At 50.2% G+C, this 25,182-nt stretch overlaps 1 protein-coding gene across 1 annotated transcript; it reads left to right on the top strand.

Moving 5' to 3' along the window:
* Positions 1-825: 825 nt before the first annotated feature.
* Positions 826-24,838, top strand: CSF2RB (colony stimulating factor 2 receptor subunit beta). The gene is made up of 14 exons (XM_080939785.1): positions 826-857; positions 9,913-10,144; positions 11,392-11,515; positions 13,570-13,757; positions 15,132-15,289; positions 15,369-15,537; positions 16,025-16,160; positions 16,267-16,424; positions 18,746-18,885; positions 19,666-19,825; positions 20,651-20,741; positions 20,951-21,008; positions 21,652-21,755; positions 22,353-24,838. The coding sequence occupies exons 2-14, from the start codon at positions 10,069-10,071 to the stop codon at positions 23,467-23,469; spliced, it is 2,679 nt and encodes an 892-aa protein (XP_080795911.1). The 5' UTR covers positions 826-857; positions 9,913-10,068; the 3' UTR covers positions 23,470-24,838.
* The last annotated feature ends 344 nt before the right edge of the window (positions 24,839-25,182 follow it).

The following is a 25,182-nucleotide window of genomic DNA, read 5'->3' as shown; positions in this document are numbered from 1 at the left end:
ATTTTAAAAAATCACTCATTTTTTAAGTGGGTGCTTGGTGCCCCTTTAAGCTTTGCCCAAGGGAGGGGCCTACTCCCTCATCTTAACCCTACCAGCCAATTAACAAATAAAATTAAAAGCCCACTGTTCATTCATTTATTCACTTACTTTACCCCCAGTCATAGGATCCTCCTCTGGGCCATGGCTGGGCACTAGGGGAGGGAACAGCGGCCAAACTTCACTTGCTCTGAAGAGCAAGATGGAGAACGTTCTCGGGGACTCTAAGGAAGGATGGAGAAGGGAAAGCCAAAGCAGACTCCCAGCGATCTAGAATGTTCCTACTGCCTACTGACTGTTGCCAACTTAGGTTTTCCGTATCAATGACAGACCCTCAAAACCCTTCTGGTTTGTAGGTGCTTTCAGAAAAATACCACAAGTGGTCCCAAGGCCTGAAGAGGCACCTGCAGCTGATTTGCGTAAGGCCACATGCTAAGAAGTGGTACCCTCTGAGTCTGCCCCAGCTCTGCCTGGCTCTGGGTGCGTACTCGAAAAGAGGTGGTTGTTACGCCTCCTCCAGAGGGGTCAGGGATGTGAAGATGTGGAGGAGGCCATTCCTGGCTGAGACCCTGGCTGACAGCTGCTGACAAGGAAACGGTGGGGGGCAAGCTTCTCTGGGTGAAATAAATGTCGTGAGTTATTATCAGAGGCTTGTGTCCGCAATTCTGAGAAGCAGCCGAAGCTGCTTGCGAAAGGGCACTGTCAACTTCCTCATTTTGCTCTCTGTTTCCTCCAGACGGGGCACAAATAAATAGGAAGAGCCTCCGGCTTACTGCTACTTGGAGGCTCCCGAAGGAGGCGGCCTGTCCCAAAGTACAGAGGTAAGTGTCCGGCTCCCTGAAGCAGAGCTGAGAATGAGCTCGAAGTAAGGAGGTGTGGGGGTCTCCAGGATGGAACAGGACAGGATAAGATGGAGCTAGGGTGCCCTCTCCAGGAAGACTAGGGCTCAGGCTCCAAGGTGTTTTGTAGGGGAGGGGCACCTGGGAGTGTTCAAGCTGGATACAAAGTCGGGGCTCTGGGAGGGTTAGGTTTGGGTCTGCTCTGGGGCTTTGGGCAGACCCAGCTTTATCACTGGAGGTCTGGTGGCAAGTTCTAGCCGGGGCTAAGCACTGTGTTCCTTCTAACCTTTCCACCCATATGTTACTTCTGTCCCTGTCCTGAATTTCAGGGCACACATCTGTGGGACAGGGTAAGCAGGAGGCATAGCTCCCTCTGTCCTCAACTAGAAATGGAGGAAGGGAAAAGAGAGAGAAAGGGTAGAGAAAATTTACCTACAAGGATGAAGTGTTAGAGACAGATGTAGAACCTCCTTTGGTATTGAGTGTTATTTGGCAAGCTCACTTGGGAAAGGCCCAGAGACATACCAGATTACCCATTCTCTCTCTCTCTCTCCCTCTCTTTCTCTCTCTGTCTCTGTGTCTCTGTGTTTTTGGGTGTCTCTGTCTCTGTCTTTCTCTCTCTCTCTCTCTCTCTCTCTCTCACACACACACACACACACACATACACACACACACACACACACACACACACACACACACACACACACACACCATATTGTGCTCTGCACCACCATGGATGATTTAGGTTTGGGTCCAGATGTGTCTCTTCTGTACCTAGTGTGCCACAGACATGTGTCTCATCACATAGGTAGGGACCTGTCCCTCCCAGACAGGGATGCAATCAGCTCCTCTGCTGACAGAGAGCATGACCACTGTCATGTCTCATAGCTTATAAACTAACCTGTTCATGTGTCCCACATGCTGTAGTCCAGAGGTCATACATTAGCCATTGTTTGACAGAAATCTCCATGACAGGTTAAGCAAAGAATTTGCTTGAGATTCAGACCCCGGCCTCTGCCCAAACCCAGCACAGGGCCTTTGAACCTAATTCGGCAATGAAAACAAAAGGGACCGTCACCTACTTCTCTCTAGTGCAGCATCTCCCCTCTCCCGACCTCTTTCTCAGAAACTTTAGAAGAAGGCTGTCTGCATGAGCTGAAATGCTACTTCAGACCCTACCATGCCACCGCCTCTAACAAATCTTTAGATGGAACCTCATGTCCTTTACTGGAACCTGAGGGGTGTCAATGAGGTTGCCCTGTAAGGCTTCCCCTCACTTGCTGCTCCTGTCTCTGCATCTAATCCTAGACCTCCCTCCTCCCCTGGTGAGTCCCTGGGCTCTTCTAGGATCTCATGTCTGTCTATACCAGAAATCTTAGTAAGTCACAGGTATCATGGGCCTTGAACTGTCCCTTCACCCAGACCTGCCGAGTTGAGATACCTGTTCTCAATCTCTACTTCTGACTGGTGGCCTGGCCATACTTTAGGAAGGGAACTTGAGTGTCACAACGATGCTCATTTCCCTTGCTGCCTTCCCTCTGGACTAACGGTTCTCAACATGAGTGTTGGGACCCCTTTGAGGTCACCTATCAGACGTCTCGTGTATCATATTTTTACATTCCGATTCAAAACCGTATCAAAATACAGAAGTAGCAATGAAATAATTTTATGGTTGTGGGTCACCACAATGTGAGGAACTGTTTTAAGGGGTCACAGGGTTAGGAAGGTTGGGATCCACTAGTCTAGACCCTCTTAACCGAAGTTCATGGTGACATTGCTCAGTTCCATGTGTCTAAGGACTCTCCTCATCTGCTTTCTGCATGACCTCTCTGCATGACCTCTGTACACTTCGTCCTGAACTTTTCTCTAGCAATTCCCCAAATCCCGTGTTTCTTTAGCAACACTGACCACAACACAAGTATCCTGGAAAAAGAAAAAAAAAGCTCCAGCTCCTTTGATTTAAAAATTTCTAGATTGTGTCACACCTTACAAAGCAGGTGACCTGAGACCTCTTACACTTGGACATCCTTCTTCTTCTATAGCTGCCTCTCTGTCAGCCTGGGACCACATTCCAAATTATAAAAGGATCCATTCACTCTCAGAACACCATTTACTTTTCTGAAAGGAGTTGCCCACTGTGCCTTGGTCCATAGCAACTGCTCTTACTGAAACTCTCTCAGCAAATTTTATCTTGTCCATTCTTTCACTACCAGGCCTTGAGCTATTCCCAACATAAGAGAGCATTACAGAGGGTGAGTGCCTAGATGTAGGTAGGTACATGGTGATTATGCATGACTGTGTGCGCGCATGCGTGCGTGCTTGCGTATGTATGCACATGCGTGCACCTGGGATTGGCTTATAACCTCACTATTCAAGCTTCTAGGCCTGGTTGTAGGGTTTTCCCTCCTCAGAGGCCCTGCCAGAACATTCTTGCATATTCAGATTCTAGCATAATTAAATCCTATCTGGTTTCTTTGTAGTTTCATAGTGAATAAACATTTGTGCTCACTTCGGACAACTCTCCCCCCACCCCGAAACCCTACTGAACAGTTTTGCTTTTATTGTGTGGAGTTATTCATAACCCAGTACTGTAGGAAAGCAATGAGGTCATTAGTGTTTAATGTCGAAGAAAGACACACAAAAACACAGACACCTGATATGTTAACAGTTAGAATAATCCAGAATCATGGATCTTGCAAATGCATTTCTGTGACTGGATATATATTCAGAAATAGTGCCTTTTAAATTATCCAATCCACTCTGAGCAAGAAACGCAGCGTCCTCTGCTGAATTTAAGAGGTTCTGGTTTGAGGAAATTCTACCTTATCTGAACTTATTTTTGAGGTCACTCAGGATTCGAAGAGCTCAGAAACCTGGGCTTATCACCCACTGCTTGGAGTTAAGGAACGTTTATGAACAAATACTGCTGACAGCGTGTTGTGTGTACACACCACAAAGAAAGAAAGAGAAACCTAAAATAGCCCTCTGGCACGCCACACAAGTCAGTTCTAAAGAGTGCCTATTGGGAAATGTCCCCAGAATTTAGACACAGGAGCAATTGTGCAGAACATCAGACCCCTTTTTCAGATGAAGAAACTAACCCCAACTGTCCAAAGTAACCAATACCATACCGGAGTGCTGAGGAGGCTTCTGGCTTGCCTCTTAGCCAGCGCCTTACCCACTCCAACAGATTTTCCATTTGTGAGACACGTTGGCGTTCATGGCTGTGTGGGACCCACTGCTCTGGCTCACCACTGATATCTCTCCTCCTTTCACTTGCTCTCATCCAGCGGAGTAAAGCTTTTCCTCTCGGTACCACATCTTCTTTCCCAGCCTTCTGTGGTCCAGATTCGACTCACTCTAGACAGTCTGCCTTCCTCCAGATCCCGAGCATCTGTCAACTTCACTGACTCCGCAAACCCGTTCTCCCTCTGGCCACACACATAACCGGAACTTTCCCATCATGCCTTTCTCCAGGCTTTCCACTCTGTTTCTGTCCTGGTTTGGCCACATGTTCTCCCTGAGCCCATTTTACTTCCCCTGCATACCGGAGCAGCTACCATCCTCTGGTCACAAGTCTGTCAGTATCCCTGGCTCGAGTCAGATCCCAGAGGTGTGTTGAAAATATTAGTTGGAATTGTCCAGTTGTCCCGCTGAGAAAGCACCGGAAGGTGACAGCCCCCTAAAAGTCTTAGAGTGCAGGATGAAGTTTCCCTTCATGCTATTCCATAATCTTCACCCACATGACTGTTAACCACACTAGTTGTTCCATACATTCAGATTTAGTTACATGTATATCTCTGGGTTACCCTTTTCTCTGACAAGCTTAAGATGTCCTGTGTGATATAAAGTATTTTTATCATCAGCCACTGTTTCGTTTGCTCTGTGTACATGATCATGGGTGTGTGAGTACATGTGTGTGCATGTGGGGGCCAGACAACACTCTCAGGTGTCCTTCCTTAGGTACAGAATACCTTCTTTTTTAGATAGAGTTTCTCACTGGCCTGGAACTCAGTAAGTAGACTATGCTGACCAACCAGGAAGCCCCTGGGATCTGCCTTTCTCTCGGCTTCCCCAGTGCTGGGGTCCAAAGTGCATGCCACCATACTTGGCCCCTTTCATGTGGCTTCTGAGCCTCGGACTCAGGACCTCATGCTTTCTAACAAGCGTGTTACACACTAAGCCACCTCGCCAGCCCTGACTGTTGGTTTGCGCTTTGTTTTGCTTTGTGGTTTCTGGTTTCAATGTTTTAATCAACTCCTAAAATTAAAGATGCCGTTTTAATGCGTTTCATGTGTTAGTCTGGGGTTTCAGATCTTTAATCCGTGTTGGATTCAGATGTAGAGAAACAAGTTAACGTGAAATAAGCATGGTCCTCTCATTAACTAGAGCCGTCAGTCAAGAGTGGGCGGTTCCTCTATGCCTCGGTGGCTGGAGACAGCAGTCTAACGTTCTGGGTATCAGGGGGACAAAGTCAGGTCATCAGAAGAGTTTGCGCCTTCAACATTTTAATGGCCCTGTCAGGCAAATTGGCCCTTTAGCCTCTTGCTGTTGATACACTGAGTGGACTTTTGAGCTTCTCTCCTTCCCTTGTCAACTGCTCCGCTCATGGGCGCCACATACACTTTAATAAATCTGGGTCTGAATGGCTTGTGAAATGGTTCTGTTTGCCCTTCCCTCAAGCAAATTTCTTCATACACTCAGGAATTAGGGTGTAGAAACACGTCCGGCTTCCCACTCTTCCCCGCCACCCCCACCTGCCCCTTTTCTCCAAGTTCCTCCTGTCTCTATGCTTACCCCCCATCCTCAAAGACTAGTAAACCTTCCAAAATGTTTTTAGGCAGGGTCTTACTGCATTGCCCAGGCTAGCCCCAAAATTCCTAGTCTGAAATAATCCCACCCCACCCTCACTAGTAGCTGGAATTGAACTGACTCAGTCCTTACGGTCTGTGCCCCCACCTATTTATACTCTACATCAGCTCGGGTTTAATTAGCATTTTCGTGCCCTCATAAAGTTGGGCGGGCCCTCCGCCAGTTTTCAGTTCTCCTCTTGCCTCCCCTTCCTCGTCCCTCTTCTCTGCCTCCTAGCCAACTTAGTCATCTGAGTTTTTGCCTGGCCCTTGCTATGCTATGTGCTCACTCATTTTTGCTTTGTGCAACAGGCAAATCTTCCCCACTTAACTGCAAGGCATGCGTCTCTCTCTGCTCCCATATGGCACGCTGTCTTGCTTTAAATCTGTCTTTCCTGAGAACATGCTAGAACAACTTTCTTTTCGGGAAATACCTGAACATTTCTTCTCTGTCTTCAAGGAACCAAGCTCTCCAGTTGACTGTTGAACAGCAAGGAAGACTTGGTTTTTGAAGTTTATTGTGTGTATTATGGTTCATGTGGGACAATGGCACACGTGTCAAATGGCATAGGTGGTGGTCAGAGGACAATTTTTTCTGGGCTTAATTCTCTCCAATGTGGAATCTGGGGCTTGAACTCACATCTTCAGACTTGTGCAAATACTTTTACCTGCTGAACTATCTCTCAGCCTCCTCATTGTGTGGTTAGAAACTAAGGTTTCATAGTAAAAGAAATATATAGCAAAGTAGTAGCCAACATTAAACTAAATGGAGAGAAACTTGAAACAATCCCACAAAAGTCAGGGACTAGACAAGGCTGCCCACTCTCCTCCTACCTATTCAATATAGTACTCGAAAGCCAAGCCAGAGCAATTAGACAACAAAAGGAGGTCAAAGGGATACAAATCGGAAAGGCAGAAGTCAAGAAAGAAAGAAAGAAAGAAAGAAAGAAAGAAAGAAAGAAAGAAAGGAAGGAAGGAAGGAAGGAAGGAAGAAAGAAAGAAAGAAAGAAAGAAAGAAAGAAAAAGAAAGAAAGAAAGAAAGAAAGAAAGAAAGAAAGAAAGAAAGGAGAGAGAGAGATTAAAAAAAAAAAGAAACTAGGTTCTCTGCTCAAAAATTATCTGCCAGGATGGCCGTTGTCCTGTTGGAGGTAGCCTGCTGCCTGTTTCCTCCTGGAAGCTCTGGGTTGCCCTTCTGTTCTTGAAAGACAGAATGCTCACATTAGCATGTAAGTGAGTGCTGTGTTCCATGGGGAAAACGTTGGGAGTTTGAACTTGGTCTCTGCCTCTTACTCAGAAATGCCTCCTTAAGAACCAAGTTTCTCTCTCTTCTTTCTTGATAATGAAGCGCCATCTTCTTTAGATTCAAAGGACATTTCCAGCTACATTTTAAATGCATACAGAAACTCTCACGAGCAATGCTTAGCTCCACAGCTGTTTCGTTTTCACCTAAAAAGACCTGCAGAGCAGGCCTGGGGCTGGGGTGGCTACCTCAGAGGGACGGGAGGAAGCCGGATTCTCTTCCTATCACGTACTCCGTGCATGTGGCTTTCGTCCCTTCCTTATGATCCAAAATGGCTGCTGGAGTGCCAACCGTCATTTCTGAGCTATAGAACAAAAAGAAATAAATTAAATATTTCTTTCCATGTGAGTCCATATCTTTTAAGTAGTCTTTGGGAAAGATACACACAGGGCTTTTCCCTCCCGGCGCCTTGGACAGCATTTAGTCACGTGACCATGCCTAGTGGCAGGAAAGAGTTAAAAAGTATTATTACTTTTTATTCTTGTAAAAAATGAACCTTAAAAGGCGCTGCTGGTAATGCATATCTCTGATCCTCCAGCCTCTGCTTGGTCTGCTTTCCAGTGCTTCCACGGTGTTCTAGAGAGTGTCCCCTGCCTTGTCCCTGTCCCCATCTTTGCACATCCACCTCAATCAGGTGCTTGTCTGGCGTGTCAAACTGATTTTCTAAAATCCTAGGTCTCCTATCTTGACTTTTTTTTTTTTAAAAAAAAACCAGCAGCAGTCTGTGTTTAAATAGCTCTCGGCTCTGCTGTAAGCAAGGGCTGCAGGCTCAGAGATTCAACTTTTCCTGTCCTTGGGCTCCGTCTGGTCAATAAGAGTTCGGCAGAGCAGTCTGAGTTGAGGCACAATCAGGAACCACCACCTCTCAGGGAAGCATGGTTAGAGAGGGCAGGTCCTCAGCCAGCCCACCTGGGCTCAGTCCCAGCCTGCCTCACACAGCTGTGGCCCTGTGGGGCCATCACTCCTCAACACTACACCGTTTCCTGTCTGCCAGGATTCTAACAGCTGCCTTGACCGAGATGCACTGATTTCCGCCAAGTGCTCTGCACACTTCCTGGCAGATGGTGGGCATCAAACCTCAGTCGGCTGCTAATGTGGATTCTCTCTGTGTGTTTAAATACTCTGCGAAATTTTGGGGGATAGCTCTTATACAGTAGATGCTAACTTGTTCTCCATGATTTAAATTGTTAGGGACCGAATACTCATGTACCCCAAAAACTCTTCTATTGAAACTACATCCCCCGGGTGGGGGGGAGGCTACTGGAGACCAGTGTCCTCATATTAGACATCTCAGGAAGCTCCCTTGAGGTCCCCACTGTGACAGTAGCAGTGAGAAGCCTGTGCAGAAGAGGCCTCATCTGATCTCAAACCTGCATGTGACTGGACCTTGGCCTCAACACTTTCCAAAATTTTTAGAAATAAATGTCTGTGGTTTTTATGAGCTATTGGTGGTGTTTTGTGACAGCAATCCTCCCAAATGAAGACACCAGTCATTGATTGGTACATCCCCTTTCCCCCCTTGCTCGGTGACTCTGTTGGCTTTATGAAAGCCAGGCAGTTGGCTGCAAAACCCTTTCATGCCTCTATGTCACAGAACCCTTTGGTTACTTGACAGCTCAAGGGCACCAGTGGCAAAGGCTTTATGTGGTTTAGCATGTAACTTTTTAATTAACCTCACTACGGGGGGACAGTGTGAGACAGGGATTTGGGATTAGTGTGTGCTGTAATTTTTAGCTTTTTCAAAAGAAATATTCCATCATTTTATGCCGTTTACTGGTTTCTCCTTCATTTATATTGAGCACCATGGGGGTAAAATAACACCTGTTCCGGTCAAGGGTCCAATGACCAGATAGGTACATGACTGATATATAAGAGACAGGTAACGAGGGCTAACAAGATGGCTCAGTGGTTAAGAACTGACACTGGCTGCTCTTCCAGAGGTCCTCAGTTCAACTCCCAACAACCACATGGTGGCTCACAACCATCTGTAATGAGATCTGATGCCCTCTTCTGGTGTGTCTGAAGACAGCTACGGTGTACTCACATAATAAATAAATAAATCTTTAAAAAAAGAGAGACAGGTAAAGATAGATAGATAGATAGATAGATAGACAGACAGACAGACAGACAGATAGATAGACAGACAGATAGATAGATAGATAGATGATAGATACATAGATAGATTCGTGGACAAATAGATATCTGATACATGAATAAGTAGATAAATAATACAGACACATGGATAGATACAAGAAGGGTTAAACAGATGTGCACATACATAGATGAATACTATATAGATATATAGGTAGATGGATGGACTGATAGATGAACTGATGGGTATGTGTTGTGTGCATCTTGACTGAAATTTCAAATGCCTGTAGGAGAAGAGGTCACAGTGATGGCTTGGCTCCTCTGGTACTTCCCAAGTGAACTCAATGAAAGGCAAGGAAATCCCCAGGCTTCAGAGAAAGGGGAACTGGGAAGCAGAGGGGCCTGTGGGAGACCTGATGGTAAACTAAGCAGAGGTGGGGAGAGCACCAGGCTCTGCCTGTGCTGGAGAACAAGGTTAGGTGGGTGTATGCAGAGACAGTCACACCTAGGTGTGCCCCGCCCCCACTGCCACATCCATCAAAGGTGTGGGTCTCGGCTCCTCTGTGGAGTCTGGTACGAGGTAAGCAGCAGCTTCATTCTCATCTCTGGGTACCTCACTGTGGTCTGAGGAGGGATCTGATGCCTCAGAGCTCATCAGTCCCATCTCTTCTGCCCTCATGCTTCAGCCCAATGAGACATAAGAGAAGGGAACCGTCCCAGGGCACCATGGGCCGGGACCTCTTTTCTCGGTCAACAGTGTCTGCGGCAGCTCTTAGCCTTACACGCCTTTTTGCAGCACCCGAGGATGCAGTCTAGGAGTGAAGAATCACAAGACCTGTAACATGAGCGTGGCCCCAGCCAAGCAGCCACACAAAACCCCAGGACAATGAGGATGCCACCCTGCCCGTAGCTTCCTGTGCAGCCACCTAAAGTGCCAAAAACAGACCAGCAAATGTCACTTATCTGGGAGCTGTGCTATGTGGCCCTGGTGGCTCTCTACTGGAGACATGGGGCGACAGAGGCAGAAGGTAAGTCTGAAGAGCCCTTCCCTTTAGCTCCTCTTTTAGTGTTGAGTCTGGAAGGAGCTGCACCCACCATAATCCCAGAAGCTCCCAGAACCCCTGCAGTTCCACCTATTGTATCCAGTTCTGGACTTTTTTTTTTTTTTTTTTTTTTTTTTTTTTTTTGTCTCTCCTATATTCATTTTCTCCTTTAGGGTTCCTCCAGCCCCTCTCTTCCCTGTTCTTCATGTTCCTGCTCACCCTTTCCTGGCCCTGGAACAACCAGCTCAACGGTGTCTTTCTCTACTCATACTACTCAGTGTATCCCCTAAAGCCCCAACCCCCAATGAGCCAGCGTCTTTTCTGCCCATCTCCCAGACCCATTCTTCTAATGGCTTCCGGATCCCCTAACCCTTGCTCTTGGGAGCTTTGGCCTACAGACCTTTCCCCCACAAAATCCCTAGCCCTCTTCTCTACTTAGAGGACCTATGGGATACTCTGGAGGCTCCTGAAGCTAGAAGGCTGTCCGCAGTGCCCCATGGACTTCCTCCGTGACAGTGTAGGATCCACTTCCTCCTTACCAAGCCCGGCTTTGAGTGAGGCCAAGGCTTAGCAGAGCAGGGCGCTGGAAAGGGGTGTGCCAGCCACTTCTGAGGCACTGCTGTGTCTCTCCTACCAAGTGACACCTCGGAGAACGCGCAGGCCTGAGCAATGCCCTACCTGAGGGCAACTGCAGCACAAAACATACGTCATGGCTGAGAATCCATTGGAATCTCATGCTCCTAACAGAAAACGAGAGACCTAAACAGGGTCTCCAACCCAGCCGCACCAGGCTCGGGGGGTCTCCAACCCAGCTGCACCAGGCTCGGGGGGGTCTCCAACCCAGCCGCACCAGGCTCGGGGGGGTCTCCAACACAGCTGCGCCAGGCTCGGGGGTCTCCAACACAGCTGCGCCAGGTTCAGGGGCCCCCTACCCGGTCACTTAGGCCTCAGCAGGAAGCTGGAGACCAGAGTTTTGGGGTGCATGCCTTTAATCCCAGCACTCAAGAAACAGAGGTGGGAGGATCTCTGAGAATGGTCTACAAAGCAAGTTTCAGGCAGCCTGGGTTACATAGAAAGACCCTGTTGAAAGAGAGAGAGAGAGAGAGAGAGAGAGAGAGAGAGAGAGAGAGAGAGAGAGAGAGAGATGTGGGACAGGAGTGACAGGGACAGGGGACACCTGGACACCTGGAGGGGAGATGATGCTTCTCCTGATCCCTGCTTCTCCTCGACAGAAACGGTCCCTCTGGAAACTTTGCAGTGTTACAACGACTACACCAAGCAAATCATCTGCAGCTGGGCCGACACGGAGGATGCCCAGGGGCTCATCAACGTGACCCTCTATCACCACCTAGACACGTGAGTGCCACTGAGCCCACTGGTGTCGCTGGACCCCGATGCCTCTCCTCCCCACTATGCTGTCCATCGTTTCTGTCACCCTGCATGTTTGCTACACCGACATCCCAACACCTGCAGCTCCAGACCTCTCCTGCCCCGAGCATCCTGTCTCTCTCCTCCCCTCCTCCAGGAGCTGGTGGCCTCATAGTCCTCCTGTGTCCCCAGTGTTTCTTGCCTGAGTGCACTCCCCCCACGACATGGCTATCTCCAAGGGGGTGCAGCTGGACCTGTCACTGAGAAATAACCATAGCCCCCCTAGCCAAGTGGCCAGGCCTGAACCATCTTCTACCAACCCACTCAGAATACCTCCTGTAGCTCCCGTTATGTCGTGGTCACCACACTCACTGAGTGTGTGACACTCAGTGACACACTCACCCGGTGTCTCTGACAACTCTTTCTGGTCTATTTGCTTCCTTTTTCTCTCCTCTACTAGAGAGGGTGAGATCTGTAACTGAAGCCCTGGCTTCCTATCTATACGCAGTCTTTGGAAAGCTCGAGGTCGGAGACTCCCAGATGAGGGTACTGATCCTAGGACAGCCTTCCCTGCCCGCCCCACAAGCACCTCTCTACGGTTTTTTACTTACATAATCCATTTCTCTGACTCCAAATGCTCTAAGCCAAACTCTATTCTTGCTCTGGGGACGGTCCTGCCTCTGCTCTCCCCGCATCTCATTTTATTAACCGGGGAGAGATAGTAGCTTGACTAAATGACTGGGAAGCCAGCCTGGTTTTCAGTGTCTTCTACCCCCTCCCTGCCCCTTAGCCAACACTACTAAGTTTATCCCCCAATGAGATGCAAGTCTGTTCAACTCGGACACCACCACCATCATCCAATCTACACACAATCACTAGGATGTATCTTGTTACTCCAGCATCCCAACCCTTCAAATCCTGCACCAAAACACGCCCCTCACTTCCTCAGTCTCTGTCCCTGCATGCTTGCTACGAACAAACACAATGCAAACCTCCGTTCCCTTGCGACCAGATTCATGACTGTTTTGCTTGCAGCAGGAAAGCCCATAATCAGGGACAAGTCGTCAGGGCCAGGGAAGGGACAGACTGACAAGCATACAAACCGAAGATGCCAGGAAGGGAGTTGCCGAAGAGCATCCTGCGCTGACGTCACGGGTGTAGGATTTCAGTAGGGACTTGGGGAGAGGGTCCTTTTGATCTCAGGGCGTTGAGGCAGTTACCAAAGTGATCATAAGTTTCAGAGTGATCTGGGTTTCAGACATGGTGCTGTGATTATAAGGTCACTAGCTGTCCCGAGTGCTGCACATCTAGGGAGAAATTACTAAGCTGTAAGCTTTTCTCTTCAGTTTCTTTTCTTGGGAATAGTAACCTTGTAGGTGAAGATACAGAAAAGGGGAAGAGAGCAAATAAACTTCACCTAGAGAATGACCTTGACCTATTTCTGTGACCTTGGTCAGAGATGCCGTGTACAGCAAAGCTGGCTGTGAAGACCAAGAATAACACACTGCTCAGCAGCAAGGCTGTCGAAATTAGTGCTTTTTAAAGTCAACTGGAAGTCTCTGAAGTTAGGGGCTTTTTAGGCTCCACCTGCATTGCAGTCAGATTTTTTGGGATGTGGCAGGAGCAAGACCATTAACTAGATAGACATTAGATTGTACACACACAGTCTGTGCATCCAGTTATAGGCCTGGTAGCAGCCCCAGGGACTTGGCACTTGCTGCAGCCAATCAGCCTGCTGCAATCAGCCTGCTTTCCCCACAAGTCCTTGCAGATTCTTGTCCAACCACGCATGCAGTGAGTCTGTCCCTACTCCTCACCAACACAGCTAGGCTCCTCGTCCTTGCCTGTTTGTTGTAGTCAACATTTTCTCATGACAATTTAATACTTAGTGATCTAGTGGGTGCCTGCTCCCATCAGAATACTCACTGCATGGGCAGCTACGTGTGTGTGTGTGTGTTTGTGTGTGTGTGTGTGTTGTTTACTGCCAGACACTGACCTTGGATAAAAACAGACACGTAGTAAAAACTAGTGTTTCCTGACAGGAAACAGCCAGTGTCCTGCAACCTCAGTGAGACCCTCATGTGGTCAGAGTGCCCACCATCCTACCGCTGTGTGCCCAGAAGATGTGTCATCCCCGTACACGGCTTTTCCATCACAAGTAAAGACTACTACTCATTCCAGCCCGACCGGGATCTGGGTATTCAGCTCGTGGTTCCTCTGGCCAAGCATGGTGAGGAGCTGGGGTCCTGCCTAGGCAGTGAGTGGGCTACAGTGAGGCTCTCCCAGGGTTAGGGACCCTGTCCCAGGGTTGGAAAGATGTGATATGAGGCCTCTGCCCAAGGCTGCTCTGTCCCAGGTGTTTCTGCCATCAATCAAGAAACAGAGCTTCCCTCCTAGACTCCTGGGGGACTTTCCAGGTGACAGAACTCTGGTCCCTCTGGTCCATGGCTGCAACACCCTGTCCTATCAGTGAGGCTCCAAGGACCACAGAGGTCCCCAGATACTACCGTGGAGCAGGGATGGCCATGATAGGTCACATTGTCAGACACCGTGTTTCCAGCCCTTCTGAACCCCAGAGTGTGCAACAGGTCCACAAGGCCCGTTGTTCCAGCATGATCTTAAGTGGGGTCAAGGATCATCTGTGAGTTTTTCTTGGGGACTACAGCACATGTCACCAGCAGTTCAGACTCATGGAGAAACTGTGCTCTAAGCCCCAGCATATGTCAGACTCTTGGGGGGACACCATGAGTCCTCTTTGCTCACCAGCAATGCTAGGTTGAGCGCTTTCATCATGTGATTGGTGCTGGTGTCTGAAAGAGTCCCTCCACCTGGGGGGTCAGGGGTGCAGAACAAAGACTTAGGAGCTAGCGGCCACAGGCAGGGAGGGGATGGAAGGCAAAGGGCCCTGGCAATCAGGAAGGGCTTCCCAGAAGGAAGGAAGGAGCTTTGTAGCCAAGTCCTTGCTTTGGGAGGATCACAGAAGCAGATGCAATTCTTAGGAAACCATGTGTGGAAAGGTGGCTTGCCTGGGCAAGGTCTGGAGGGGCGGAGGGCAGGCTGGGTACGCCAAGTATGCTCTTTGTATTCCAGGAAGCATCGAGTTCAAAAGACTAGACAATGGCAGGGAAAACGGGAGATGCAGGAAACTGCATCTCTAGCCTTAAACTAGGGAAGGGGGACAGGCAAAGGATAAGCTTAGCCTGGTTCGACAAGACAGACTTGGGAGTTACAATGAGCCGCAGCTGGACAGGAAGAGGAACAAAAGGTTCTGTCTGAATTCAAGAAAGTCAGGGGGGGCGGGCACTGGGCAAGGGCAATCAGTGGTAGGCACTTCAACTATGAGGATGATATGTCACAGGAGAGAGGGCCCAGTGGCTCACAGCACCCTCTGCTGGGCAGAAAGCATCAGTACATACAGCAGGGCAGGAGGAGGCCCCACTGAGTTCAATGTCCAGGCCTTGTAAGGCACAATCGCTGTCAAATCTGTAGTTGATGGGTTTCAGGCCTGAAGCTGCATAGGGTCAGCCAAAGTGGTACCCAGACAACCTACCCTCAGCTCCCTCAGTGTGAAACCCCTATAACCCTTCCGTTTCCCTCCCTTTAGTGCAGCCACCGCCTCCCAAGGACATCCGCATCAGCCCCTCTGGGGATTCTTTCTGTCTGGAGTGGAATGTGTCCCTCGGGGATGCTCAGATCTCCTGGCTTTCACAAAAGGACATAGAGTTTGAGGTGGCTTATAAGCGACTCCAGGACCCCTGGGAGGTAGGACCCTGAGCCATCTGTGTCCAGTCTTGTGGGGTAACCGACCAGGCTCCTCCTTCACCTCCCCCTATCTTCACAGGATGCCTCCAATCTCTACACTAGCAACTTTTCGGTCACTCTTGAGCCAAAGCTGTTTCTACCCAACAATGTCTACGTGGCCCGTGTGCGCACTTGGCTATCTTCAGGTTCAAGCTTGTCTGGAAGATCCAGCAGATGGAGCCCAGAGGTACACTGGGACTCTCAGCCAGGTAACGGAGCTGGTAGGAAGTGTCTCTCTTAGGGGCCCAGAAGTGGAGACAGTCTAGACCTGAGTGAGGCTCCAGGATCTGCCCTACCTCACCATCAGTGTCTCCCACCAGCCCCGAGTCCCCGGCACTCTATCTGGGCCACTTCGTCTCACACACTCTTGGCTCTGTGGCAACATGCATGTCTGTTAATGACTGCTCCACAGTCATGACTGCAATAACATGTTTACAAGCGCTAGGCTATGTGCAGGGTCGCCTATGTCCCTGAGTTCATCTTGACACTCAACATTTAGAACTGGCTCATGTCTTTCAAGATAGGGCAGAAATACCTACCTGGCCCTTCCCAAGCAGGGGGGCACACAGCAGGCAGGCTCAGAGCAGAGTTGGGCTGATGTCTAAGCCGGGTTCTGCGACCCTCACGGACCTCTTCTCTGTGAGTAACTTAGTGTCCCAACCAATGAGACCACTGAGGGAGGATGTATTTGCACAGGGGACAAGGCCCAGCCACAGAACCTTCAATGCTTCTTTGATGGGATCCAGTCCCTCAACTGCTCCTGGGAGGTGTGGAACCAGATGACTGGCTCTGTTTCCTTTGGGCTCTTCTACAGCCCCAGCCCTGCAGCTCCGTGAGTGTCCCCTGTCCCTCTTATTCCTAGGACTATACCTCTTTGAGGTCTGAGCTGGATCTGACATTTCCCCAACCCTGCTCTCAGCTGAACTGTACCTCCCCAGGGAGAAGAAATGCTCTCCAGTGATAAAGGAGCTACAGGCCAGCCTTTACACACGGTACCACTGCAGTCTGACTGTGTCCAGCCCCACTGCACACAGCCAGTACGTGGTCTCTGTTAAGCAGCTGGAGCAAGGGAAGTTCATCAAGAGCTACATCCACAGTGAGTTCGCCCTGCCTCTGTATGAGTTCCCAGTACTATAGGGGTTCATTGGATCACTTCAATAAACATAGGGACCTCTTTGGCATCTTTGCGTTTGCCACTTTCAAAGATCTGCAGATTTCATCACTCGAGGTGGTAAAATGACTATTCTTGGATTAGGAGTATATCTCAGTGGGTGAGAGCAATTGATAGACAGGAATGAGAACCTAAGTTTGAATCCCAGTACCCACATTAAAAAAAAAACAAAAACAAAAACAAAAACTTGAGCGTGCTCATACGCACCTGGTAAGAGACATCCTGGTTAGGGCTTCCTGGCTACTCACCTGGATCTGGGTTCAGTAAGAGATCCCGTCTGAAGGACACAGAGAAAGGAAGGACAAAAGACACCCTTCTCTAGCTTTTGTGTACAGGCCCCCACACCCACATGAAGGCTATGCAACAGAGAGAGGGAGAGACAGAGACAGAGATGGAAAGAGAGAGATGGAGAGAAAGATTATTCTAATGCATTTCTACCGTCTTCAAGGAGACAGGGAAGCCACCACCAGCTTGTAGCTCATGCCCTGCTGCAGATCAAATTGTCCCCCTTCCAGAGTCTCACTTGGAACCTGCTCTCCTCCACCCCATGCCCCCTGTGCTTCCTCTTGACTGCACATCCCTCCCATGGGCCACCACCCTTCGATAACTGTCCTTTCCCTCAGAGGTTTCCAGGCTTCTCCTTCGATTAATGCTCACGTTCTGTATTACTTTCATACCTGGAGAAGGTGGGCCGCACAGGTGGCTTCCTTACAGATCTCCATTCCCCCTTCCTGTCACATGGCAAGGACCCTGACACAAGGGAGTCTGTCCATCCAGCCAGCAATGCATGTCCTCTCTGGCAGCCAATCTTTTTGTCACCTGAGTTTACATGAAGCAGTTTCTTCCTGGGGTCCTTCCTTGCTCCGGGAGAAGGGAGTTGAGTCCTCTGATTCACGTGAATTAGTCATACGTGTGATTTTTGTAAAAGCCCTATGAAGTCATGAGCTGTGAATCTGTTGTTTTGATAGAGAGATAGAAGGCAAGTGCCTTGCTTTAAATTGCCCACCGCTCTCAGAATGCACGTCAAGGCTACACGAGAAAGCTTGAATATGTGCCCATGTCTACAGCTGGCCTGCTGCTCCCCAAGTGGGCGGGGCTGTCACTAAACATCTCCAGCTTTCTGTTTGGTGACTCAGGTGTGTCTGCAGGCTTAATACTGCCGTGTAGGGGAGACTTTTAGAACAGCAAGGGCTTGCCAGCCCATGCTGACTCCAAGCAACTCCTAGAGTCACTGAAGCGGCAGAGGGAGTGGCTAACAGGGGACAATGGAGACACAAGCTCTCCACTGCCCAGTTTTCATCTCCTCCAAACTCTGTTTTCCCGGGTGTAAGATGGGGAAATGAAAGGACCACAGAGGAAAGGGGAGGATGGAGAGAGGGAGTTCCCACAAAGTGAATGTGTTGCCCAGGGCTGGAACAGTTGATGGATGAAGATAGAAAGCCGGGGTTGCATTTGTTTTTCCTTTTTGTGTTTAAACACTGTCAGGGAAGTACCAACAGGCTTTGGGCCCCCCAGGTTTACTTCAGGTGCTCCCCTCTCCCAGAGGCCAGCTTGAGCCAACACTGTGATGTGGTAATGATGGGCATTTGCCTTGGTTACTTTTTTATTGCTATGACAAGACATCATGACCAAGGCAACTTATAGAAGCGAGTTTACTTTGGGACTATGGCTCCAGAGGGTGAGAGTTTATGGTGCAGAACAGGGGTAACAGGGATCAGGGGCAGGAAGCTGGAGAAGGGTCTGAGAGCTAATGTCTTTGGTTGCTTGGTTGGTTGCTTGCTTGCTGGCTGGCTGGCTGGCTGGCTGGCTGGCTGATTGATTGGTTGGTTGGTTGGTTAGTGGTTTTTCAAGACAGTTTCTCTCTGTAGCTCTGGTTGTTCTAGTATTCACCTTGTAGACCAGGCTGGCCTAAACAGGCCCACCTGCCTGTCTCCCGATTGCTAGGACTAAAGGTATATGCCACTATGTTCAAAGCCCCACCCCCATGCCCCAGTGATACACCTCCTCCAATAAGGCCATACTTTTTAATCCTTCCCAAACAGTTCCAACTGGGGACCAGACCAAGGATTCAAACACATGAACCTCTGGGACCATTCTCATTCAAACGACCAGAGTTCAAAGGAGTCAGAGTGGTTGGGGTTGGGGATATTGGTCCAGATGGGGAGTACCTTTGACCAGCTTGGATAAGGAACAATTCTGCCAGAGGGAGGAAGCAATGACATTCCTTGAAATTATCCTTCCTATAGTCCAGATGCAGCCTCCAATCCTCAACCTGACCAAGAACAGAGACAGCTACAGCCTGCATTGGAAAACTCAGAAAATGTTCTTCCCATTCATTCAGCACGCATTCCAGGTCCAATACAAGAAGACATTGGACAGCTGGGAGGTGAGGTCCAGGACCCGGGGGATGTTATGGATAGGGGGGAGAGGGAAGATAGGACATTCTAGGGAGCCCTAATTTAGAGGAACCTGACCCCTATGCCTTAGGAGCCACATGGTCAACAGGTGACAGTCCAATTTCTCGATGAAAGATTCAGGCTCAGAGAGGTGACATGACATGATCACAAAACCGGTTCTGTCCTTGAACTGAGGGCCAGACTGGCAGAGTGGAGCAGCAGATGGAGCAGCAGAGGTGTAGAATGAAGGTTTCAAAGATCTGACCAAATGGTATAGCTCCTGATGGCTAAACTAAGGGCAAGCCCTGCCTAGCACACATCCCACACATGCAAAGGCCTGCCACCTAGATGCAGACCCTGGGGCTCCACAGAGCCTAAAGTAGGACCAGTCAGCCAGGACTCTAACTTCAGACAGGAAGTGGGGAAACTGAGGCCTGAGAGTGGGCTAGCAGAGAGTCAAAAGAAAGTCAGTGACCCCCCAACTCATGGCCTAGGATCCAGCAAACTAGCATGATGTTCCTGGATAAGACAGAATTTAGGTCAAGGCAGCACCCAGACAAATTGGGAGATGGAGAGAGACTAGGCCTGGGTGTAGCTGTCAGTGCTGGAAGAGGTGGCATCTGGGGCCACCACAGTGGTTGGTTACAGTAGGTTCCGGACCGGCGTCCTGGACTGGACTAGAGATTCAATGGATCTGGAGGTAGCTCTAGGAAGTAGCTGAGCTCCTGAACCTGGCTAGTGGCTCAGCTTCAGCACATCTGCCACTGCAGGACAGCAAGACAGAGAACCTAAATCATGCCCATAGCATGGACCTGCCACAGCTGGTGCCTGGCACCTCCTACTGTGCCAGGGTGAGGGTCAAGGCCATCTCTGACTACGATGGGATCTGGAGCGAGTGGAGCAATGAGTGCACTTGGACGACTCAGCGGGGTATGTTTCTTGGCTATCACCACGCTCCTGGGAGGCTCGAGAACCATCCTACCCTATGGACCTCCCTGGGGAATGGTACCTGGTATATTACACATGCTGGAAGTGGAGACTTGGGGGAAGAGAGAACAGTCTCACCATTGTTTCTCCTTTCAGCTGGGGCCTAGGCCTCTATTTATAGGGCACTCGGCTTTCTTAGCCTTGGTGGCAGCCATGACTGGTCAATGTGGGTCTCTTGTTACCATGGCTACAAAGCAATTCTAGCTTTGTGCACAGATGAGGGCCTGGGGCTGACAGGTTGGTGGGCTTCACCGGTCCTGCCAAGTTTCCCTTCCCTTGACGCCTGCATTCATACTCTAGTGCATCCCAGGGTGACTGCCTAGACACACACTGTGCGAGGTTAAAAGAGGACAAGGGGTGGGGGATGGTAACGAAGCATTCCACATAGTCAGCCATGTCAAAAGTGGGGGGAGGGGGAACCTCAGAGAGACAGCCAGTCTGGCAGAAGGAGGGCTAGAGCCATGAACTCAGGAGATGAGGAAGGAACTTACAGGACCCAAGTCAAGAAGGCTAGTGTGCTGACAGAGGGACCTTCTGTGACAAACCCTCCCATCTCTTCATGCCCCTTGCCCCTTATTTCAAAAAGTACCCCCAGTCCCATCAGTACTTGCTGCAGCTTAGGGTAGAACTTCCCCATCCTGAGCACGGGGTACAGACCCAGGGTTTGTATCTGGCCTTTCTCAGAGAGGGTCTGGGGGACAATTAGCCTCCGCCTGTAGCCTGCGTCTTGTGCATCTCACCTAATGTCGCCTCTCCTTATGGAACAAGTGATGCCCACAACGTGGATAGTCCTCATCCTGGTCTTTCTCATCTTCACCTTGCTCCTGGCCCTCCGCTTTGGCTGTGTCCATGGGTACAGGTAAGTGTGGTCTATGGGCAGAGGGAAGTGGAAAGCAGGTACCGGGGTCACAGGGACAACACAGCTGGGCACACGATAATCCCCAGCCTACATTTACTCCCCTGGCTTCAGTTTCTCTCCATACATGGGCACAGAAGTAACTGGCCAAGAGGTCTCTGGAACCTCACATACACAGGCCTCCAGTCATGTCTTCCGTGTTCCCATTCCAGGTTGTACAGGAAGTGGAAGGAGAAAATCCCCAACCCCAGCAAGAGCCTCATGTTCCAGGTAGGAAGGCAAGCCCTGCTGCTGGCCCCCTGTCCCATTACTGTCACAGCGGGGAAGGGTGGGAGATCCCGGAGGCTCGCTAGCAGGAGGTGGGTCTCTGGTACCCTAAGGAGTCTCAGGAATCGCCCTGAGTTGTGTCTGGAGCCACAGACAGAATCCAGAGCATTCTCCTGCACAAGATGGCTCAGGAGAGTCTGCTCCTGGGGGTAGAGAAGGGGCTGAGGGGCTCCAGGACAGGTCTTGAGCCTAGCACAGCAAGATGCCTCTGAGCTGGTGGGAGAGCTGGCTGAAGCCAGGGTGTCTCCAGGGGGTCAGTTCCTGAGAGAGGAATGGGAAGGACAGAAGGACACGGCTGTCAGCATCTCACAAAACAACAGCCATGGGTAGATACCAGTGCCATGAGAGAAGAAGCTGTGAGGAGCAACAGGGCCCGCTCTCCTCAGGAGCTTTAGAGATAAGGGAATTCATGACCCCTTGAATAACTCTCCATTTCTTAGAGTCAGAGGCCTGAGCTGGGCCCCACCATGAGGGCATTCTTCCCATGGGTGGCGCTTATGGAAAATGCCATGCGCACATGCTGTCCCCCACTGTCCCCTCCTTCCTGAGGTGCCACATTCAGACACAAATGCCCTTCTCTTTCTAGGATAGAGGTAAAGGACTCTGGCCTCCGGACAGCATGGCAGCCTTTGCTACTAAGAACCCCATTTTCCTGGGGCCAGAGAACAACCTTTTGGCTGAGCTACGGGGGTGAGTGTTTGGGCTCTGACCCTTGGGGAGCCTGTGTGATGTGCACTTCTCCGTGGTGCACATCAGGGTAGCCTGTGGGTGTCTGAATAGATGATAGGAGATGATGCCTACTGGAGCAAGTGGCACTCTAGGTAGGCATGAGGAAGATGTTTTCTGACTCCCAGGTTAGGGTGAAGCAGACCAGGGACAAGAGGCAGCGTCCTGGAGCATGAAACCTCCTCTTGCCAGGTTACCTCTGTAAGCCCTGAACTGCAGTGGCCTCATGAGTGGCTGAATGGGCAGACTGTAGGACTTCAGCCTGCTAGGTCCACCTGTCAGGGAGTCAGTAGCCCTGTTTGGTACCCGGGCAAGAGTGAACCCAGCCCTGAAGGTAACGGGACTGCAAGGAGCAGAAGAGAGCAAAAGTTAGGATGGTGGTGTGCCCTGGGCACATGGTCCTCTGGGATCCTGGACACACACCATTTCATTCACAGAATCTCATGACTCAGTGCTTCCTGTGAGGCTTGGAGGGACTCAGGCCTCCCAGAGAGCCTCACCTACTCTGGGTAAACACCAACTATCTAGATTCTGCATCTCTGCCTATATTGTCCCTCACAGGGTGTCATACACACATTTGGAGGACACCGAAGTATCACCTCTCTCCATAGAGGACCCTAACATTGTTCGAGATGCACCATCTGGGCCTGATACAACCCCAACCACCTCACTGGAGCCCACAGAGCAATCTTCTGGTGTTCAAGCAGACCCGGGAACTCCTTCTGGCAGACCTAAGAAGCAAATACCCAGCTTTGACTTCAATGGCCCCTACCTGGGCCCTCCCCAATCCCACTCTCTGCCTGATCTCCCAGGACAGCTGGTTCCCCCCCAGGTGGGTGGGAACCTAAGACCAGCTCTGCCAGGTTCCTTGGAGTACATGTGTCTGCCCCCTGGAGGACAAGTGCAACTGGTCCCGTTGTCCCAGGTGATGGGGCAGGGCCAGGCTGTTGTAGTGCAGTGTGGGTCCAGCCTGGAGACTACAGGAAGCCCTTCCATGGAACTGAGGGAGAGCCCTCCAGTTGAGGTGAAAGAGAAGGAGCAGGAGCCAAGGGACAACCCAGTGACTCTACCCATACGCTCTGGGGACCCCGAGGACAGTGTGGTGACTTCTGATTATGTCACTCCTGCAGATATGGTGCTCACCCTGCCCACAGGGCCCCAGTCTACCTGTTTGGGTCCCTCACTCGGGTTCCCATCAGCCCAAAGCCCCAGTCTCTGTCTCAAGCAGCCCAGGGGCCCTTCTGGAAGCCCAGTTCTTGGACCACCAGAGTTTGAGGACTATGTAGAGCTGCCTCCAAGCATGAGCCAGCCTGCCAAGCCCCCTCCAGCCAATCCTGTTCCTCCTGTGCCAAGCAGCCCTGCAGTGAGCGCAGGAGAGCCCAGGGAGGAAGTAGGCCCAGCATCTCCACACCCCGAAGGTCTCCTTGTTCTTCAGCAGGTTGGAGACTACTGCTTCCTCCCTGGCCTGGGACCTGGCCCCCTCTCACCACACAGTAAGCCGTCCCCTCCAGGTCTGTGTTCTGAGATTGAGGACCTAGACCAGGACCTGTCTGTCAAAAAGCTTCCCTACCACCCCATACCCCAGGTGCCAGCCATTCAGTTTTTCAAATCTCTAAAGCATCAGGACTACCTGTCACTGCCCCCTTGGGACAATAACCAGCCTGGAAAGGTGTGCTGAGTCTGCCCCTTCCAACCTCATCGAATGCCCTGCCTGTGAACCTCGGCCTGAGCATCACCACAGAACCCTCACTGAGATGCACGCCCCTCCTTGCTCTCAGCCCTGACACTCAACAATACACAACCTGTGCTCTCCCTCCTTCCCATCCCTCCATTTCACCTCCATGCTCCTTCCCCCATCTCTCCAATTTCCTCCCTTCTATGGGATCTTCCTTCTTATTCCTCTGACTTGTTGAGTGGAGAACAAGGGCTCTGAGGATGAGCTCTGCACCATCTGTTTCAGGTTTAAGAACTGCTGAAGTCAGCTTGTCCACATCAGGCACCAATTACATAGCACAGTTCTGGCTCAGTGTAAAAGGTGGGAGGCTCAGGTGAGCCCCTTGCAGGGAGGGTCAGACTGTAAAACTGGGCAGGCTCATGTCTCTACAAAAGTAGATAAGATCCTCTATGGTTGTCTGAAGCTCTTGGGGAGCCCTGGGGAACCTTGTAGAGGGCACTGGGGACCCTCATTATATACAGAAGTCACTGATGTGGACAAAGCTGGGCACAGCTATGGCTGGGCTGGAGGGACGAGAGGCAAAGGGGGAGGCTGGGTGTCTAGAACTTGTGGTCTCAACTGCAGACAAGCCAAGTTGCAGAGCCAGGACAGCACACCCAGAGACTTAGTCTAGACAGCTGAGCCATTCTTCCCCCAGAACGTCTGGATACCTGGGCTCCCACTAGCCTCAGAAGAGAGTCTGCTGTGGACTGTGGTCCTTGGACATCACTACCTTCTTGACAATCCAGGCACAACGGCATTACATCATTCTGTTCTCACTTGCACTGTTTGCTCATGGTCAAGTTTGCACACAGCTTTGGTATGGGTCTTGAGTATCTGCTTTTTGTTGATGGTGGGGAAGGAGGGCTGGGAGCCGAGCCCAAAAACCATTTTGTCCCTCCGACTGTCTTCTCTTTTGAATGAGACTGAATAGCTCTTTCCACCGGCCCTTTGTGGGGCACACACGTCCACCCTGAATGTGCTAATTTTGTTCAGGAGGCACAATGGCTCCCCCTGCAATGTCGTGTCTGCACTGCAGTGTGACGGACAGCCGAGCCGCATCCCTCTTCGGGGCCATATTTGCAGCAGCCTTTTGCTGCAAATGTTCGTGTGCTTTCATTTACGTTCTTTCTGGTTCCTTCTGTATCTAAAGCCTTGAATGGGAGGCTTTAACTTTTCTAGAACGCATGCTGCAGATCCATCTTTATATGTTCCATTGACCTGGAGCCAAAGGAACATTGTATCGTTGCTTCACCTATGTGCCCTGTCAGACACTTCCATCATCCATTGAGCCATAAGCTGGATCCGGTCTGTCCTCTCTCCTGGCCCCACTCACTTGATGGCAGTCACAGCCCTTCATATTTGATTTTAACCCTAAGCAGGCAGATCAAGTGTTCCTTGATCTCTGTTCACCGCAGCAAAGAAAACCCACTAACATCTGGAATGAGTCTTAGTGGCAGTGTTGAACACCAGCCTGCCAATACTTTCTAAAGTGGCTGCTCTAAAGAAACAAACAGGAGCGGCCTCCGTCTTAAAATACAAACTCCAAAATGACTTGCATTATGAGGAAGCATTGTAATAAAACGTTTACAATAAAACATAGCAAAAACAAAGTGCCCTCTGTCTCTCTCTCTCTCTCTCTCTCTCTCTCTCTCTCTCTCTCTCTCTCTCTCTCTC

This window comes from Micromys minutus, assembly GCF_963924665.1.
Source record: "Micromys minutus genome assembly, chromosome: 27".
In the NCBI taxonomy this organism is placed as follows: Eukaryota; Metazoa; Chordata; class Mammalia; order Rodentia; family Muridae; genus Micromys; species Micromys minutus.
The sequence above is the reverse complement of the archived record's forward strand: the minus strand, read 5'-3'. Positions and strand labels throughout refer to the sequence as shown.